Raw genomic sequence first — 18,245 nt, 5'->3', positions numbered from 1 at the left:
TGTCCGTGCAGTTGTAAATACTTTGTCCGTGCAGTTGTAAATATTTTGTCCGTGCAGTTGTAAATACTTTGTCCGTGCAGTTGTAAATATTTTGTCCGTGCAGTTGTAAATACTTTGTCTATGCAGTTGTAAATACTTTGTCTATGCAGTTGTTGCAAGTCAAAAATCTTCAAATTTTCTACTCACAAAACAAGTGGACTGGAAACTCTCAGCAACGATTGTCCATGCGACTGGTGGCAAAGGTTCCAACCGCTAAAAGGATTGAGCACTAGGGAAATTACTGACAGTAGTTAAGTATTTATCCCTATATTCCCAGCAGAAAGGTATGGAGCCAAACAAAGATGTCCACCTACAGCTGTAAGCCGCCTGAACAAGCTACACTGTATTTGACCTAAATCATCTGTTAAAGACTGTGGTGAGGTTTTTCCGGACACCGTGAGCAACGTGCTTTGTCTGCAAATTCAACTCACAAGGCATTCCTTATCAAATATTTATCTTCATTTTGGATTCAGAGCTGTAACTGCAAAGAGGAGTCTGTGAGTGCCTGTGTGCATGCCAGCCTGTTTTCGTGTGTGCGTGTGCGTGTGTGCACGCATCTATCAAGCTCTTGGCTGGACTGCATTTTGTCAGATTAAAGAGGGTCTGATGCTGAGTCTTAAGCAGCCTGCTGTCTGGTTTGTCTTCAGTGTCTATCACAATAATAGTCATGGGAATATCACACTCTGCTCAGCCCTGTTAGTTCACTCTCTCTCTATCACTCTCTCTCTATCGCTCTCTCTCTGTGCTTTTCATCCCCTGCATCTCTAACACTTTGTTTCCTTCTGACACAATACTGTGCATTTGATGAACACAAGTAGTGACGGAAATAGTTGTGTGATGAGCAAAAGAGAACATGAAAGACAAAGTAAAACCCTGCTTTACTTTCTCCTCAGTACATCAGGCCAACTGCTGCTTGTCTGGCTTTCGGTTTCAGAAAGTGAAAAAATTATTGGATGCAGCCCCTTGACAATTCTAGTGTCAGCAAGGCGTGTGGAGAGAGAATTCCAAGTGATGTTAGACGATCCAACAAGCAGTGCTGCCAACCAGGTGTGGCCAAACTCTTTGGATTGCCGGCCATAAACAAAAAAAATTGGTCAGGGGCCAAACAGTAAAAGCGTAGTTTTCATCCACTACAAAAAAAATCATATATGCCATAGAAAACTAATCAAAAATAACTACGCAACACAACTAAATTGAGAACAAAATCATGGTGGAAGTAGCAATACTACATTAGCTAGCTAACTAGCCAGCCACTAATTGAGAAAAATGAAATACACTTAGTGCTTCCTTACGCAATCTTGTCACAGCATAGGTAAACACATTGCTATTGTAACGGGTGGTGTATGGACCCAATTGCAGTACAAAGGACTCAGAAGACAGAGGTAAAAAGTTCAACGTTTTACTTAGACTCCGGCAGACAGGCAAACGGTTTAGAAACCGGCAAACGGGAATCAGGAGAGGAGAGGCAAAGTTCTTGGTCAGGGACGGAAGGCTAGGTCGAATAACCAGGAGGCAGACGAAGCAGGGAATCGGGGACAGGCGAGGTCGGTACCGGGAAGACAGGCAGGAGAACGCTGGAAAGACTCGCATGGCAAAGAACAATCTGGCAAAGGAGTGAGTGTGGAGCTGGTGACTATATGCTGGGCTGATTGCATGTGATGAGAGGCAGCTGTGTGCACAGGTGAGTGGAGTGAACTGACGAGGTGGGCGTGGCTGACAGGCTGAGTGGGGCAGAGGCAGGATCAATGGAAAATTACTGATGGCTGGATGACTGAACTGTGACAGCTATGGCCACATAATCAGTTATCAACACTGATTCACCAGACTTAACGCCTTGATAGCTTCATTTGCAGTACACAGAAAGGAAAGAACACACCTGTGTTGTAATGGTAATGCTACACAATGGTAAAGAATAGATGCTGTGGTGAGAGGCGAGGAGGGGTCTGCTTAGAGGTTGTTAAAAATGTTTTATTTCATGATGTAGATAAGTCGACTTTATCTCAGAATTTGCAAGATTTCAAAAAACCTTGCAACAATAGGGCTCGTTTAAAACAGTTTTGAGCCATTTTCAACCATGAAATGTCAATATTTACACCAGCATTGTTTTGATCAAAGTACAGTCATATTTTTCAGTTTACAGCTTAAATAACACATTTAATTATGCAGTTACTCTTTACAAAATTTTACAAAATCAACAACCCATAATAAGTAGCAGGTCATCCAGGTTTTTATGTCCTTAAGTGGTTTGGTTTCATCTGGTTTGGTCAATAGATATGATTGAGTATCACCTGCATAACAATGCAAGTTTATGGAGTATGGATATTGCCTAAAGGAAGCATATATAAAGTGAATAACATTGATCCAAGCACAGAACCTTGTGGAACTCCATGACCAACGTTGGTGTTCATCCAGGTTTCATCGTTTACAAACTGAGATCGATCTGATGAATAGGACTTAAACCAGCTTAGTGCGGTTCCTTTAATGCCAATTAAATGTTCTAGTCTCTGTAACGGGGTGTAATGGTCAATGGTGTCGAACGCAGCAGTAATGTCTAACAAGACAAGAACAGAGACAAGTCCTTTGTCTGAAATTAAAATCCACAAATGTCAGTATTGAAATTTTCATCAAAAACATATTTAGATTTGTTTACTGTTAAACCTACATTTAAAAACAGCTTGCAGGAGAACATGGCTGGATATAAAACGTTTACATTCACTCCACTGATATGAACAGATAAATGGTCATCTATCATTGTCGTTATCGTATAGTTAGCCAACTGTCACCTGGATAGCTCTATTTACAACTGAGGTGTGCTGTCTCAGGACTTCTATAGTTAGTGACTTGCTAGCTGGAAGGCTAGCTAGATACTCCTCCTCCATCATGTGTCTGTGCCAGCAGACTAAGAAACACACTGGCGGGCATTGGAGGCCCGTCAACAGTCATTCTTTCTGGCCCGGGTCCGCTAGCCCTTTCAACTTAAGTCAGCGTTTTCCATGGCGTAAGTTGCTGAGCAAAACGTTTGTGCCACGCTGATGACGTGTTAAGCGGGCTTTTCCTTTGTCCCACATTGATGACGTAGTGAAAGTTGGATTTCTCTTGAATTTACTTATTTCGCGGATCAAATCATCTTGGGATGTCTTCCTAAAACAATGAGCAGATTCGGCCGCCTGCCATCGGGACATGCAACTGTAGAAAAGTATGAATAGTGGAGATTGATATGCTTGGTTAAAATGAATAATTAAATATGTAAATATAAACTAATGAAGCTCCTTGTTAGCTCCAGTCATAATAATAATAATAATACATTTTATTTATATAGCGCTTTAAAAGGCACTCAAAGACACTTTACATGGTAAAAAAACAAAAAAACAATAAAAGCATTTATAATAAGAACAAAATCATAACAGTAAGGTACAACACAAAAAGAAAGAAAGAAAACATACATAACTGACTTTACAGGTTAAAAGCAGATTTGAACAGGTGAGTTTTGAGTGCAGTTTTGAGTGCAGTTTTGAAAGCGGCGAGTGAGGGAGAATGTCTGAGGTGTTGGGGAAGGGAGTTCAGAGGGAGGGGGCATCAATGGAGAAAGCCCTGTCCCCCCAGGTCCGATGCTTGGACAGAGTAGGGGGGGTAAGGAGGTTGGCGTCGGCGGATCTGAGGTTGCGGTTGGGAGTGTGACGGCGCAGGAGGTCTGAAAGATATGAAGGGGCGAGGTTGTGAAGGGCTTTATATGTGATGAGGAGGATCTTGAAGTGGATTCTTTGCTGTATGGAAAGCCAGTGGAGGTTCTGAAGGACTGGGGTGATGTGGTCTCTGGTGGAGTGGGAGAGCAGACAGGCAGCAGAGTTCTGGATGTATTGAAGTTTGTTGATGATTTTGGTTGGTGAGCCATACAGGATGCTGTTGCAGTAGTCCAGTCGAGAGGTGATGAAGGTGAGGATGAGAGTTTCAGCGGCAGCGGAGGAGAGGGAGGGGCGGAGACGGGCAATGTTTTTGAGATGAAAGAAGGCGTTTTTTGTGATGTGATTGACGTGGCGTTCATAGGAGAGGGTTTGATAAAAAATGATACCAAGGTTACGGACATGTGTGGAGGCAGGAACAGTGGTGCCATCGATGCAAAGGGAGAAGTTGTGGTGGGATTTGTTTAGTGATTTGGGGCCGATGATGAGGATTTCAGATTTGTCGCTCTTGCGTTTGAGGAAGTTGGCTTGCATCCAGGTTTTTATATCTGTGAGGCAGTTGGTGATGGTGGAGTGGATGGTGGGGGTGATGGATTTGGTGGAGATGTAGAGCTGGGTGTCGTCAGCATAGCAGTGGAAGTGGAAACCATGGTGGCGGATGATGTCAGCAAGGGGGAGCAGGTAGAGGATGAAGAGGAGGGGACCGAGTACTGAACCTTGGGGGACACCATGAGAGACTGGGGCTGTGTCAGACTTGAATTTGTTGATGGTAATGAACTGTTCACTGTCGGAGAGGTATGATTTGAACCAGGAGAGGGCTGTGCCAGTGATGTGGAGGGAGGACTCGAGACGGGAAAGGAGGATGGAGTGGTTGATGGTGTCGAAGGCTACATTGAGGTCGAGAGCAGTACCAGGATGTTGAGGGAGTGGTCATCTGAGGAAAGGAGGAGGTTGTTGGTGACTTTGATGAGGGCAGTTTCTGTGCTGTGGTGAGATCTGAATCCGGATTGAAATGGTTCATACAGTTGGTTTGAGTCCAGGTGATTTTCAGTTGATGGGCAACAGTGCGTTCCAGTATTTTAGACAGAAAAGGGAGATTGGAGATGGGTCTGTAATTGTTGTGGATGTCGGGGGCAAGGCCAGGTTTTTTGAGGATGGGTGTGACAGAAGCCCGTTTGAGTGTGGGAGGGACAGAGCCAGTAGACAGGGAGGAGTTGATGACAGAGAGGAGGTGCGGGCGGAGGGCCGGGAGACAGGCCATGACTAAAGTGGAAGGGATAGGGTCCAGGTCACAGGTCGGAGTCTTCATGCCAGAGAGTGATTTATTGAGATCCGAGGGGGAGATGAGAGAGAATCAGGAGAGTGACCGGTCAGTTAGTGGAGGATTTACAGATACAGGGTTGGACGGAGCGGGGCTGGAAGTGGCCAGTTGGTTGTAGATGGTGTCAATTTTTTCTTTGTAGAATGACAGGAAGGAGTTACATTTCTCGGCTGTGGAGGAGTGGGAGAGATTCTCCATAGGTTTGAGGAGTTTGTTTATTGTGGAGAAGAGGACCTTAGGGTTGGCGGAACCAGAATGGATGATGCCAGAGTAGTAGGTGGAGCGAGCAGAGTTGAGAGCCAGTTTGTATTGCTGTATGTATTCCTTGTGAGCCAGGGTGTGAACTGTGAGGCCGTTTTTTTTGGAGAGTTGTTGGGGTTGTGGGTTTTCATGCGGCAGAGTTCCGGGGTGAACCAGGGAGCAGTGTGGGTGAAAGAGACAGTTCTGGTTTTGAGAGGGGCAAGCAAGGCAGGAGGATAGTGTGTTATTGTAGAGGTTAACCAGGTCTGAGGGGGAGGGGCTAAGGGGGGGGGGGGGGGGTGTGGAGTCATACATTTATAAATGTTTTATATCAGCCATGTTCTCCAGGTAACTTATGTTTGTACGAGTACATTGTTTGCATCTTGTAATGAATATTGATATGTTCTTTATCACTTTGTTTTGTCTTTGTCTTTTCTGTAGAGGAGATAACAGACTGTTGTGTGTTTTGAGGCACTCATGGTCTTTCAATGTCATTTATAAATGCTTTGTAAAGCATAGATAGTCCTCACTTTAGATGAAGTCACACAACATACTTCCAAAGCTGAATTGTCAATTTATAAGATAAGGCTTCTTCTCCATACCACCGGCAGCTGAGGCTCATGGGTATTATAGTAATACATCCACCATGCCAAACTGGCGAAAATCAAACATATCTTCTCAGAAAAATGGAGGTCCAAAACATAAACCTAGGATTGTTAGTATTCAGGAAACTCTGTATATTAAGAATAACTGGGGATATAATTACAGTGACAGTAACACTTCCCTCTGTGGGAATTAAGATCAAATATTGATCAAATATTGATCAAATATTTATCAAATAAAACCTAATGGTCCTTCATTAATTTCTGAATAATAACTGTATGCAGCTGTACACCGTAGCTCACCTACTGTAATTAAATAAATAAAGCACTTAGGGCTGTGAACAAAAGCGTTATACAGAGTTGCAACAAGATCTGCTGACGAGGCTGAAATTATGAACAGCAAAGTGTAGTTATCCTCATTCCCCTTGACCCCTGGTTTAAATAGAAATGGAAATTGTCAGTTAATTTATGCTAGAATTATTTAAACACATATAACCTTGCTTCTTACTGGCACTACTTTCTATAATTGAACAAGACTGACATGCTCTTCGAGTTTGCATTACATCCCCTGCCCCTAATGGTTCCACAGCCAATAGTCAGTGTGCTCAGACACTCTTTGGCCTGCATGATTTCAAAGACACAGAGACAGACTACTGTCCTATCATGCAACCCTGTCTTCTAAAAATGACGTTCCCCCAAAACTAAAATGCATTCTCAATTACGTTTTTAGGAGACAGGGCTGGTCCTATACAGCGCAGTGCATTGACATGTGTGTAGCGGCTGCAGTGCATCCGGAAAGTAGTCACAGCGCTTCACTTTTTCCACATTTTGTTATGTCACAGCCTCATTCCAAACACACACACAATACCCCATAATGACAAAGTCAAAAACATTTTTTTACATTTTTGCAAATCTATAAATATAATGCGTACATAAGTATTCACGGCCTTTGCCCTTTTGGGCAGTTTCTCCCATTCTTCTTTACCCCAAATGGGTCGTAAAAATAAATTCAAGTAGTGCTTTCACACATATTACACGCATTACATTCTTGAATATATCTTCAAGTAAAATGAACTTCAAATGTTAAAATTGAAGTTAGGAACAGTGCAACAACTTACAGTTCCCCGTTTAACAGTAGCTTTTTCAAACTGAATTAGTGTGCAAGAAAATAAAAAATCTGTCATATAGAATCATGATCAAAGACAAGATGTGCACGTTACTCAGTGCTATCTCTGCATTGATCACATTCCTATGCATAGGCACATCCCGGTGACGTGCGCTGAGGTTCGTGACTGGTGAGGCTCTGACTCGAGTCAGATTTGCAAATATATGAACCCAATAGAGTAGTGTTATGGGTCTCAACTCTCTCGCAGACAAAGGGAGGCCGCATGTCTCCTACTGCTGCGTCTTTCGTCAGCAGAGCAGGGCCAAAAAATCTGCTGGTTCCGGCTTACAATCAAAAAGTATTTAATAACAAACAGAAGCTAAACAAACTGAAGTACAGTATCGAGTTAACGCGCTCCCACCCAACAGCCCACCTCTCTGGATACCTGTAAGGTGGCCAGCAACGAGAACTGAAGAGAAATCCTCGGCAACAACGTCTCATACTTTAAAGTCCATTATCAGCTCTGTGATTGGCTGAAATCCAACTGTCCCCTCCTGGATTCGGACAGTGTCCACTCTCGGCTGACCTCCTTGGCCTGGTCCGCCCCTCCTCATGCGGAGCGAACCCCCTCATTCCACAGGGCTGTATTCACCAACATCTCTGCTTGTCTAATACATCTCCTTCCCACGCTGTTCACACCTCCTCATATTCCTGAAGCCGGCTTCTCCAAACCCATCACCATATGGTCACTTACGAATCTGAAAAGCTTATATCAAAGGTCCCTGTCTCTCCCTCACGGCTCAACAAAAGAATTATTAAATTGAACACACAAATGTACATTAAGAAAATTCACCTTTGATTGGTGAGTGTACACGTTCAGTGAAGTGGCTGACAAACTAAATTCATTTGACAGGGGACTGTCTCTTACCTCTTATTATACCACACTCAGCTTACTGTACCAAAGATATGGTGTGTATGGATGGTCTGGGCTTTTTTTATAAATACCTGTTGTGTGGGAAATGAAGTTTGCTTGGTGTTTGTGTAAGCATAATAACATTTAGTGAATCACTGGTTGGAGAAACAGGAGGGTCATTTATGGTAATTGAACCTCAAAAGTTTCTTTGAACCCTCAGATCTTTTCATGTGGTAAACTGGAGAAGGGATTATGTGTTAACATTTCAACGGCAATTAATTGTGCAATCAAATCATACATAATTTGCCCTGGTTGAGGCAATTCAAGCCAATTTTAAGACGTATACTCAAATTTTACAAAAACGTAAATGTGCATTCATGGTGGATGAGATGTTCAGTTAAATAATAAAAAATAGCTTCAACCAAAGCAAATCATTTCTCTTAGTGCTGAACTGATAATGTGACGAGTCATCTGCTATTAACCTACAAGAAGTCAAACGCGCAGTGCGATGTGTGCTGAGGATGGATGCCAGACGATGTTACTACTACAAGCAAAGTTAGGTTGCTAGGATACAATGGCAGGCTGGAGTGTGATGGAGCAGGAGTGGGTGCTGGATATGTGTGTGTGTGTGTGTGTGTGTGTGTGTGTGTGTGTGTGTGGGGGGGGGGGTGATGGTCCTCCCACTGAATGCTTATCAGACATCTAGGAAAGATATTGTGTAACAGAGGGTGGTAGGAAACAATGAGAATAGGAAGAGGAAGAAAACAGGGGAGGAAGGACTGGCTGCAAGGAGTACAGGTGAGAGAGGGGATAGAAAAAGAGAGAAAATGTGTGTGTGTGTGTGTGTGTGTGTGTGTGTGTGTGTGTGTGTGTGTGTGTGTGTGTGAAGCTCAGGATGTGTGGAAAACACTCAGGAGTCAGGGAGGACGAGAAATGTAGGAGGAGAGGAGATGTGAAAGCAAGAAGCAACAGTGTGAGAGTGATAAACGGTATAAAAGTATATAGACACCTATACATTACACCCATATGTGATCGCTTAGATTAGAAAATAATAATATTAATAATAATAATAGTAATAATATGTTGGGATCTATCAGGAGCGTGTTTGGTTATCAGCAAATATAAAAACTAATTAGATAGAATTATTAATGTCAATAATATTATGAACAATTATTAATAATAACGGGGCATCACCCTGAGAACAGTGAAAGAGGAGGAAAAAGAAAAAACAAGAAAGATCCTCATCACCATGGCAAAATACAAAGATCAAACAAAAACCCGACTAGCGAACTTAGATTTGGCCAGCTTCTATAACAATTACCAACCTCGCTCGTGGTGACTGATCTACCACAACACGGTTATGAAATACAACAGTAGTTTTTGCATAGCACTGACGGAACTCGGCGGTCCGTGAGCAAACACAATAATCCGTTCTAACAATACAGTAAACTTAAACAAAACAAGGTAATAAACACACTATGACCTATCTGTGCCCAGACACTAAGCCTCCTACTGTGAGATGACTTTGTCCTGGTCAATGTGGTTCTTCCGAGTTCCTGGGTAAAACTCGGGATCCGGAGCTCCAAGCAGCACGGCAATAAAACTCTATGTACAGAGAGGTTTCCTCGGAAATTAAGGGGATTCTTCATCCTTATGACCAGCAAAATGTCGACGTTATTGGGGAGAGAACGGGGCATAAAAAAATAGAGTATTGTTCGTCCAGCGAAATTAAGACTATAACCTGGTTTCAAAGCAAAGTTGTTTCTGTGCCTCCTTTTCTTTTTGTTGAAGAGATTTTCATGGTTTGTTATTAGGGAATACTGTAATGTCTTTATGAATTTTGGTGTCCACACAGAAGGATATGTAAGAAGAAACAGTTTGTGCCAGTTCATTTAAATCAGAGCATGAGCTATAGACATCTCAATCTGTAAAATCAAAGCAAGCCTGTAAACTGGCAATGCTGTTTTCTGTCCAATATTAAAATATGTTTTACTGTTTGCTTTCATCACTTACAGATGGGCTTGTAGATTGGTGTCACAGCATGCCTTGTTGTAACTGGTCAGTCAAAGGCACCACCCTGTGGTTAAATCTCAATTCAATTTATTTATATAGCATCAAATAATAACAGAAGTTATCTCAAGACACTTTTTATATAGAGCAGGTCTAGACCATACAGAGACCCAATATTACTCATGAGCAAGAACTGGGCAAGAACCAGACTGTGTGGACGACCTTCTGCCTCAATTGGTTGGGTTGACAGAGAGAGAGACAGGCAGAGGGGGAGAGAGGAAGAGAGAAACATGCATACAGAGCAGAGAGGGGGAGGGAGAGAGGGACACACAGACAGACTGTTATCAAAAATCAAAACATATTCATAAAGAAACTCTAAAGAAAGATAATGAGTTATCTCTTACCAAACACAGCACATCCTTCACACCCCAAATACTGAATTATAAATAAAAAGACCAAAAAAAAGGTTTTTCTTGTAAATCCTGAAACCGTGAGGGCAGCTGCCTGAAAAGTCTAGTCAGTCTGGAGCATTGAATAAACAGAGGGTGTATCATTTTTGACTGTGAGCAAAAAAGGAAAGCCGTCCCCCAGGATTTAAGCGCACCAGATATCTGTATGTAGCTATGTAGCGACTGTGGGTGTCTTCCAATTAGAGGATCGATGTCTGATCCCCGCTCCGCTAGTCAATGTTTCCTCGGGCGAGACTTGACCAAGGACTTGACCCATAATTGCTCCAGTAGGTTGATCGCCGGCGATCGGTGCACAATGCATGCCGGGTAGATTTGTGTCCAACTTGATCCCGACTTGCTCCGACGTCAGGAACATGTGGGCAACGGCCACAGAATTTAGAGCCAGGCGCCGCAGTTGCTCTCCACCGACTGTATGACCCAATGCATGATGGGAAACGCCTGGCGGTTGCCAGATCAGAGAACAGTTTGGCTCTTAGATTTGACAACAAACACCACATTTTGTAGAAAATCCTAATTTCTGTTTAATTATAATAGTTAACGCTCATGTTGGGCAACAAAGGTTTAATCTAAAATCATATTTTGTGTGGTTGATAATAATAAAGTTTATTTACAGAAAACATATCAAAACGAGCATCAAAGTGTTTCACAGACAGCCATAACGCAAGTGTCCACAGTTTAAATATATATTTACAAACACACATGAATAAATCCAAATGAGGTCTGTAAACTACAAGTACCCTACAGATCAGATCTAACAGGAAGTAACTGTTTCTTCGACTTCCTGTTTATTCTTTAAAGGCGGCTGAAAACTGTCCGACTTGACAGCAGTGTTTTGTCAACACCCACTGCTGCTGCCACCTGCTCTCGTCTACTTTCCAGGCGAGGCGTAGCTCATCTGGAACGAGCCTACTAACATCAAACCCTGGGGAAAAGAGAATGGCTCGACGTGAACTCTCAGACCGTGTGTCGGGGCCCGATGGCTCTCCTAGAGGCATCCCGTTGGTTGATTTTAATGTTGCACAGGTGTACTCGTCTTGCTAGCGAGCTAACGGGGGAGTGATGTTCTTCTTACGTTGACGTTACAACAGTAGTGATAAAAGGTGTGGATTATTTAACTACAGTACGATTTAGTACTTTACCCCTGGAACAAAAACTGGAAATAAAATGTTTGGGACACATCGACCTGATGACTAAATCATAACTCAAGAAGGAAAAGATTAACAAAGATGATTTAACCACGAGTGGTTCAAGAGGAAAACTATTAGCATATATTTATATTCTGCACACTGAAAATCTTTACTAAAACGCCTGTAGGGCAAGTGTGGATGACAGACACAACCCTCCTCATACCGGCCCCCTGGATAACTTATGTTTTCTTATATTTTCAGTATTTGTCTCATTTCCTGTTTATTTTGGCACGTGTCTGTCGTTTCAGAGTCTTCCCTTCCTGCCCTGTCTGATTACCTGCCCCACATTGATTGGCTTCACCTGCTCCTGATTACCTGTCCTCCCTTGTGTATTTAGTCGGTGTGCTCCCCTTTGTCTGTGCCTCATGGTTAGCGGTCCAGCATTTCTGTTCTCAGTCCCAGTTTTAGTCTCCAGTGTTTGACCTGGTTTTTGGATTATTGGACTTTGCCTCATCCTGACAGATCACCTGCACCGAACCTTGCTTCAGTGAAGTGTTTTTACTAACTACTGACCTGCCTCCTGAGTCTGCTTTTGAATCTTTTGCCTGTTGGTTCAGTGCTGATATGTTCAATGTATGTGTATGTATGTCTAAAGGCGGCTTGAAAGCAGAGGGGGGTTAACAATTCTGGTCTGATATCAGGCCAGGGCGGCACAGGTGTGCTAGTCTGACAGTGCACATTCAACAGCATTTCCCGTCAGGAAACGGCATATGCCAGATCTAAAGCTGAACTTTAGTTCAGACCTCATGCACACATGAAGCTGACTGGCTCTAGGTTTGAGAACAAACACAGATGTTCTGAACAACCGAGGTATTAAACTCTCTGTAAACAAAGAAAGGAGGATGGACTTTGTCTTTAAATAGTGAACAGCAGCTTTGGTAAGTGAACTGCTTTTGTTTGGTTACATCTGCAGTAGAGTTCTAGTGGCATAACGGATCACCCCTCACGGTTCGGCACACCGGATTAATTGCTTTTTTTTTTTTTTACAGTTTAATCGTCAGTGTGAAATAAAGTTTTACTGCTGCTCATACTTTTTCAGGTAATACGTCTCTAAATATCTATGCAGAGTTGCAGTGAAAAGCTATAAAGCAGTAGTGTGTTCACGTGAACGGAGTGTGTTAAAAGCATTTAGTCACATGTTTGGCTTCCCTGTTACTAATAATGAAGGGATGAGGGTGGCGGACAATACCGTTACGGTGTGTAGGCATTGTTCAACGAGAGAGACATACGACAACGGCCATACATCGGTGTCCACATCCTGGTCTGTCAGCCACAACACCAACACCTTATCACGGCGACATCTAAGGAAGCGTTAGTGGCAGAATCACACCAGGCTAAAGCTATTACATCTACTGGAGTCTTTAATGCTGCAGACATGAGGCCATTCTCCGCTGTGGAAAACAAAGGATTTCTAAATGTGGTTAAAGTGCTTGAGCCACGCTACGAAGCCCCTTCATGTACCCACCTCAGTATGAAGATCGGTCCAGGCCTCTATGACAGGACTGTGACAGCTCACCACGGTGGAGCGGGACTCAAAGTCAGGGCTGCAGACACGCCCCCTCTGTGAGAGAGACACACATACACACACACACGGACACACACGGCGCTACTCTTTCCCCAGACAATGTAGATATTCTCATCTTTTTGAAAAAAATACATCTTAAATATTTTTGTTTTCATGTAAGACTATAACCCAAGGTGCTTAGCTTTAAGTGTTCTAGAAGTTCTTTAATTAATAAATGGAAAGCAAAGTTATATTTGTCCACCTCCTTCACCTATATTTGAAAAATCCAGGAGAAAACCATGCTTTGAGCGCGAGGGGCGTCCCCTAGCGCGCGACTACTATCACTGCTCTTCTGCTCGCTCGCGAGTAGTTTTTCTTTTTGACACTAGTCACCATTGTATCAAAACTAGAAAAAAGAGCAGTGATAGAAGTCGCGCGCGCTCAAAGCATGGTTTTCTCCTCGCAGACTGCAATTTTGCACGCGCGGGACCTCTACACACGCGCGCGCGTGGATCTCATTTGTGCTCGCGGATTTTGACAGATTTGCCTTCATAGTACTGCACCACGAAGCACCAGACGCATCATTCTAGAAGAGCTGTCAGAAAGTGGAAGTACAGATAATTCATTAAAGTCACTTAAAATAGTGAAACAAATCTGTTATCAATATTCTCCATCGTACTGGACTCTACATGATGATACAAATCGCACTACGGATGTCTCCAAATATACTTTAGAGCGCAGAAATAGACTTCTTCTACTTCTACTTCTACTTCTTCTTCTTCTTCTTCTTCTTCTTCTTCTTCAGTTTTATGGCGGATGGCATCCAGTGAAAGGCGCATTACCGCCACCTACTGTATTGGACTATTGGAGTGTGGACCAGAGTAACCTACCCCCTCACACAAATAAAACCAAATAAAACACAAAACAAAACAAACTGCGTCTAGTCCGCCGCAAATTCAATTGAAGAAGAAGAAACGCTCTTCCCCCCCCCCGACACCACTGTAGTGAATGCTGCGCGTCTCCGCGCGTGACCCGGATGAAGTTCTGCTCAACTTTATATCCCACAATTCCTTTCTCCGTCTTCCTCTTTCCCTACTGCAGCCATGTCTAAGAGAGGTACGAAACCCGCCTTGTGAAATCCACATTCATCTGCTGTGTTTTACTTTCTGCCAGTGCTTATATTGATGTTAGTGTGTAACAGAGTGGGGAAGATAACACATCTACGTGATTAGTTTAACATTTATGCGAACGGTCTCCGATTTGTGAACGATAGCATTTCCGTGGCTAGCTAACAGCGAAGCTACGTCCCGCTGTTAGCACCGTGGAGGCGTGAAGCATGTACCGCTGAAGCTAGAGGCAGAGCGTGAATTGGCCGATTTGCTGTAAACTTCAGACAGCTTTAATTGTTAAAGATCAAATGTCGCATAATTTAATGATCTCAAACGAGAAGCCCGTGCTGCAAACCGCCAGGTGTGACGTTAGCTAACGTAAGGCCAGCCTAGAGAGCTAGCGTTAGGCTGTGCCGGTAACGTTACATCACGTTACCTACGTGAGTGTCTAACTTGATACTTTAGCCACTGTTAAAGCACGTTTGTGAATAACGGGGCTGCCTGAGTGTCTTTGTCACTCAGCTCATGTCTGTCAACTCTTCCAACCTTAAGCACCGTTTTTGACGTAAAGTTAGCAGCCGACACGTAATGTGTGGCCTTCTGTAGCATCGTTACGAGTCTTCTGTAATGAATGTTTTAGTCAACTGTTGGTCTCAATGTTCAGAGACTCTGTTTTCAACACAGGACTTGTAGTAAAGTGTGTAGCTGCTACAGTTAGCAGATGATAGCAGGCCAGCCTTTAATCTTAAAATGTTACGGTGTTCAGTTTTTGTTATGGCCTCATTTCCCAGCTCTTAGAAACCCGAGTCTCTGTTCCACGCTGTCCCCCTTCCTAAAGCACTTGCTCAGTCCGCTCAGTGTCTGGGTGAGTTGTCGTGGAAGGGGACATGAAGCTCATCACTGTGGGTGAGATGGCGGTTACACACTGGCTGACTAATCTCAATCAGTGATGAGACAACATGACAAGTGTGGCAGCCCTCATTTCTGAACAGCTGGGCCTTAAATCAACACAACGCATCAAATCATAGATCCACATCGGGACACGTTTGCATCGTCTAAATTGCTGATAAGCACATACTAACTAAAATGTCTAAGAAAATCTCCAGTATTTTTCACTGTTGTCAGTACTTCTCATTCATCAAGTATGTAGTTCATAGTACTGCAGGGCTGACAACATGTGTCCAACATTACAGTTGAATATTTGTTCTTAAAAACGATAAATTCAAACTATCTAAATATCTGTTTTTGGGCATCATGTCCATGGAACTGCGTTGTTACTGGCTGCAGTACTGAGCGCCATGCTTCAACCTTTTTGTCTGACGTTCTGTTTTTATTTGCTCCTGAGGAACGGATCCAGTCCACAAAACAATGTTTCATATTGTCTGTTCATTTCTTCATTGAATTATCAGAAGCGTGATGTATTGTGCTGTATGTCGAGATATATGAAATGAGCTCTATTGCCCATCCCTGTTTCTAAAGAGCTCTAGTTAACCTGCTGGTGACCTGTGTTTCCACTGCAGCGATGTTGTGCTTTAAGTCCTACTGTAGTGAACACATGTCAGACAGTCTGCCAGCACAGGCCAGTGTTAGATCACATGTAAGTGATCACGTTTACCTGTCAACGTCTGAATCAGAACATCCAGTGTCTTATGGAACACCATTTTAAATGTGTGTTAACGGCATACGGTAGGGATTATGACCGCTTAAAGTGGATAACAAATGTAGAAATGGCATTTAATTATAATCCGGGGTCCCTTGATTTTGTTCTGGAAGTGGTGACGGGGTAACTGCTGATTTTAACTGTTCGGTCTTCTTACAGGACGTGGTGGTTCATCTGGAGCCAAGTTCCGCATCTCGCTGGGTCTCCCAGTAGGAGCGGTCATCAACTGTGCTGACAACACAGGTACGCCTCAACTGACCCCTTGTTGTTTTGGATGAAATATGCAATGCAGGAGGTATTAAGTCCTGAGTTACAGTACAGTACCCTAACCCTGCACAGCCCAGTGGATTCTTGACTCTTTGAGTTGGACAGGAGAAGATGTGTTAAGATGGCAGCAGACATGTACTTTAGCGAGGACTTTCTACATGTACGTTCTGTTGTGGTGGCTCCATGAGTTCAGTGTGAGCCGGTTACACTGTTGGCTGATTGGCCAACAATACAAATCTTAGTCTCTGTTCCACGCTGTCCCCCTTCCTAAAGCACTTGCCCAGTCCGCTCAGTGTCTGGGTGAGTTGTCGTGGAAGGGGACATGAAGCTCATCACTGTGGGTGAGATGGCGGTTACACACTGGCTGACTAATCTCAATCAGTGATGAGACAACATGACAAGTGTGGCAGCCCTCATTTCTGAACAGCTGGGCCTTAAATCAACACAACGCATCAAATCATAGATCCACATCGGGACACGTTTGCATCGTCTAAATTGGCGATGTTCTTGAACTGATGACTCTGCCCCGTCGTCCCCTTCATGTCTACCTTCTCCCTCCGTCCCTCAGGCGCTAAGAACCTGTACATCATCTCTGTGAAGGGCATCAAGGGGCGTCTGAACCGTCTGCCTGCTGCAGGAGTGGGTGACATGGTCATGGCCACAGTCAAGAAAGGCAAGCCAGAACTCAGGAAGAAGGGTGAGTGGAACCAAGCTGCTGCTGCTGTGGGGTTAGGAGGACCAGGCGGCTCAATGAACTCTCTCATAAACCACCGAGATATATTCATTTAGGTCCTCTGCAGAAATGTGTTGACAGAACTTGAACTTTCCACACTGCTTTTGTCCACAGTGCATCCTGCGGTGGTGATACGGCAGCGGAAGTCGTATCGGCGAAAAGACGGCGTGTTTCTTTACTTTGAAGACAACGCAGGTGTCATAGTAAACAACAAAGGAGAAATGAAAGGTGGGTTTGTTCACACTCTACACCAGGCTCACCATCTGCTGTCAGTCGTTGTGACTCAACGGTTGTGATGTTTTGCTGCGTAATGACCTCGAGTAAAGACGTGGGAGCTCGGCAGGTTTGTCCTGCGGTCTTTGAGACTCACTGATGCAGCTGATTGTAGAGACGGTAGTGACCTCTGTGGAACAGCTTGTGGTGGTGATGTCTCTCATATCGTTCACTGAATCATTCCTGTACATTCTACACAGTAAACCCGGTCCTCACAACCTGCAGTCCTCTGTCACAAAGACACAGCTCCGTGTCTCGGAGACGTTTCCTCGGTCAGCCTGACGAGTTATGGACGTGTAACCACACTTGATCCACTTTTGGCTGCGGCTCATCCAGAGATATGGCGTGATATTTAAAATATCATTTTAAACGAGACACTTCCTCTTTCGACTTCAAAGTAAAAGCCCTCTAGCGTTTCTAAGGACAGAATCCCTTCATTTGTAATGCTAAGCTTTGTTTTTAAAGTATTTGCAGGACCAGGTTTGGTGAACTTAATGTATTTCACAGCTCCATAAATCAGTGAAATGTCCAAAATCTAAAACGTACGCAGCGAACGAATATCAAATGGTCTATTATTCAGGTCCGGCCTTCCTCCAAACCAACCCTAGTGGTGCCGGTTGTAGGTCAATGGAGGAGATTCCCCTTGAAAAAGCACTTTCTCTGTCTGCTCAGTGGCTGGGTCAGTTGTCGAACAAGGGAACATGAACGTCACCACTGTGGGTGAGACGGCAGCGTCACTGTGGCTGACCGTCTCAATCAGTGGTGAGACAGCACTACCAGGCTATGAGGAGCTCACTGTTCTATCCTCTGTATTGCTAGGTCTAACCCTCTGCTGCCTTCAGTCATCCTGCCACATTTTATTTGTTTTCCTTTTTGTTGAATATGTCTTTGGTCTCCTGTCCCTCGTTTGCCCTCTGTGTAGAAATGAAGCATGCTGTGTTGGAACCAAAATAACTCCGCCGTGCTCCTCTGTGTCTGCAGGTTCAGCCATCACAGGCCCAGTGGCCAAAGAGTGTGCTGACCTTTGGCCCAGGATTGCCTCCAACGCTGGCAGCATAGCCTGAGCTGGATCCTGCACCTCTGTTCGTTTTCAATAAAAACTGTTGGTAATCCAGCCGCTGGTCTCGGGTGT

At 43.8% G+C, this 18,245-nt stretch overlaps 1 protein-coding gene across 1 annotated transcript; it reads left to right on the top strand.

Moving 5' to 3' along the window:
• The first annotated feature begins 14,082 nt into the window (after nt 1-14,082).
• rpl23 (ribosomal protein L23) lies at nt 14,083-18,227 on the top strand. Its single transcript, XM_068724828.1, has 5 exons — nt 14,083-14,187; nt 16,000-16,083; nt 16,676-16,804; nt 16,955-17,068; nt 18,095-18,227. The coding sequence occupies exons 1-5, from the start codon at nt 14,175-14,177 to the stop codon at nt 18,175-18,177; spliced, it is 423 nt and encodes a 140-aa protein (XP_068580929.1). The 5' UTR covers nt 14,083-14,174; the 3' UTR covers nt 18,178-18,227.
• Nucleotides 18,228-18,245: the final 18 nt, after the last annotated feature.

This window comes from Cebidichthys violaceus, unplaced genomic scaffold (genome assembly GCF_023349555.1).
Source record: "Cebidichthys violaceus isolate CVI_PGR_0920_01 unplaced genomic scaffold, fCebVio1.0.p SCAF_32, whole genome shotgun sequence".
NCBI classification, from domain to species: domain Eukaryota; kingdom Metazoa; phylum Chordata; class Actinopteri; order Perciformes; family Stichaeidae; genus Cebidichthys; species Cebidichthys violaceus.
Note: the sequence above shows the minus strand (reverse complement) of the source record. Positions and strands in the feature narration are given on the sequence as shown.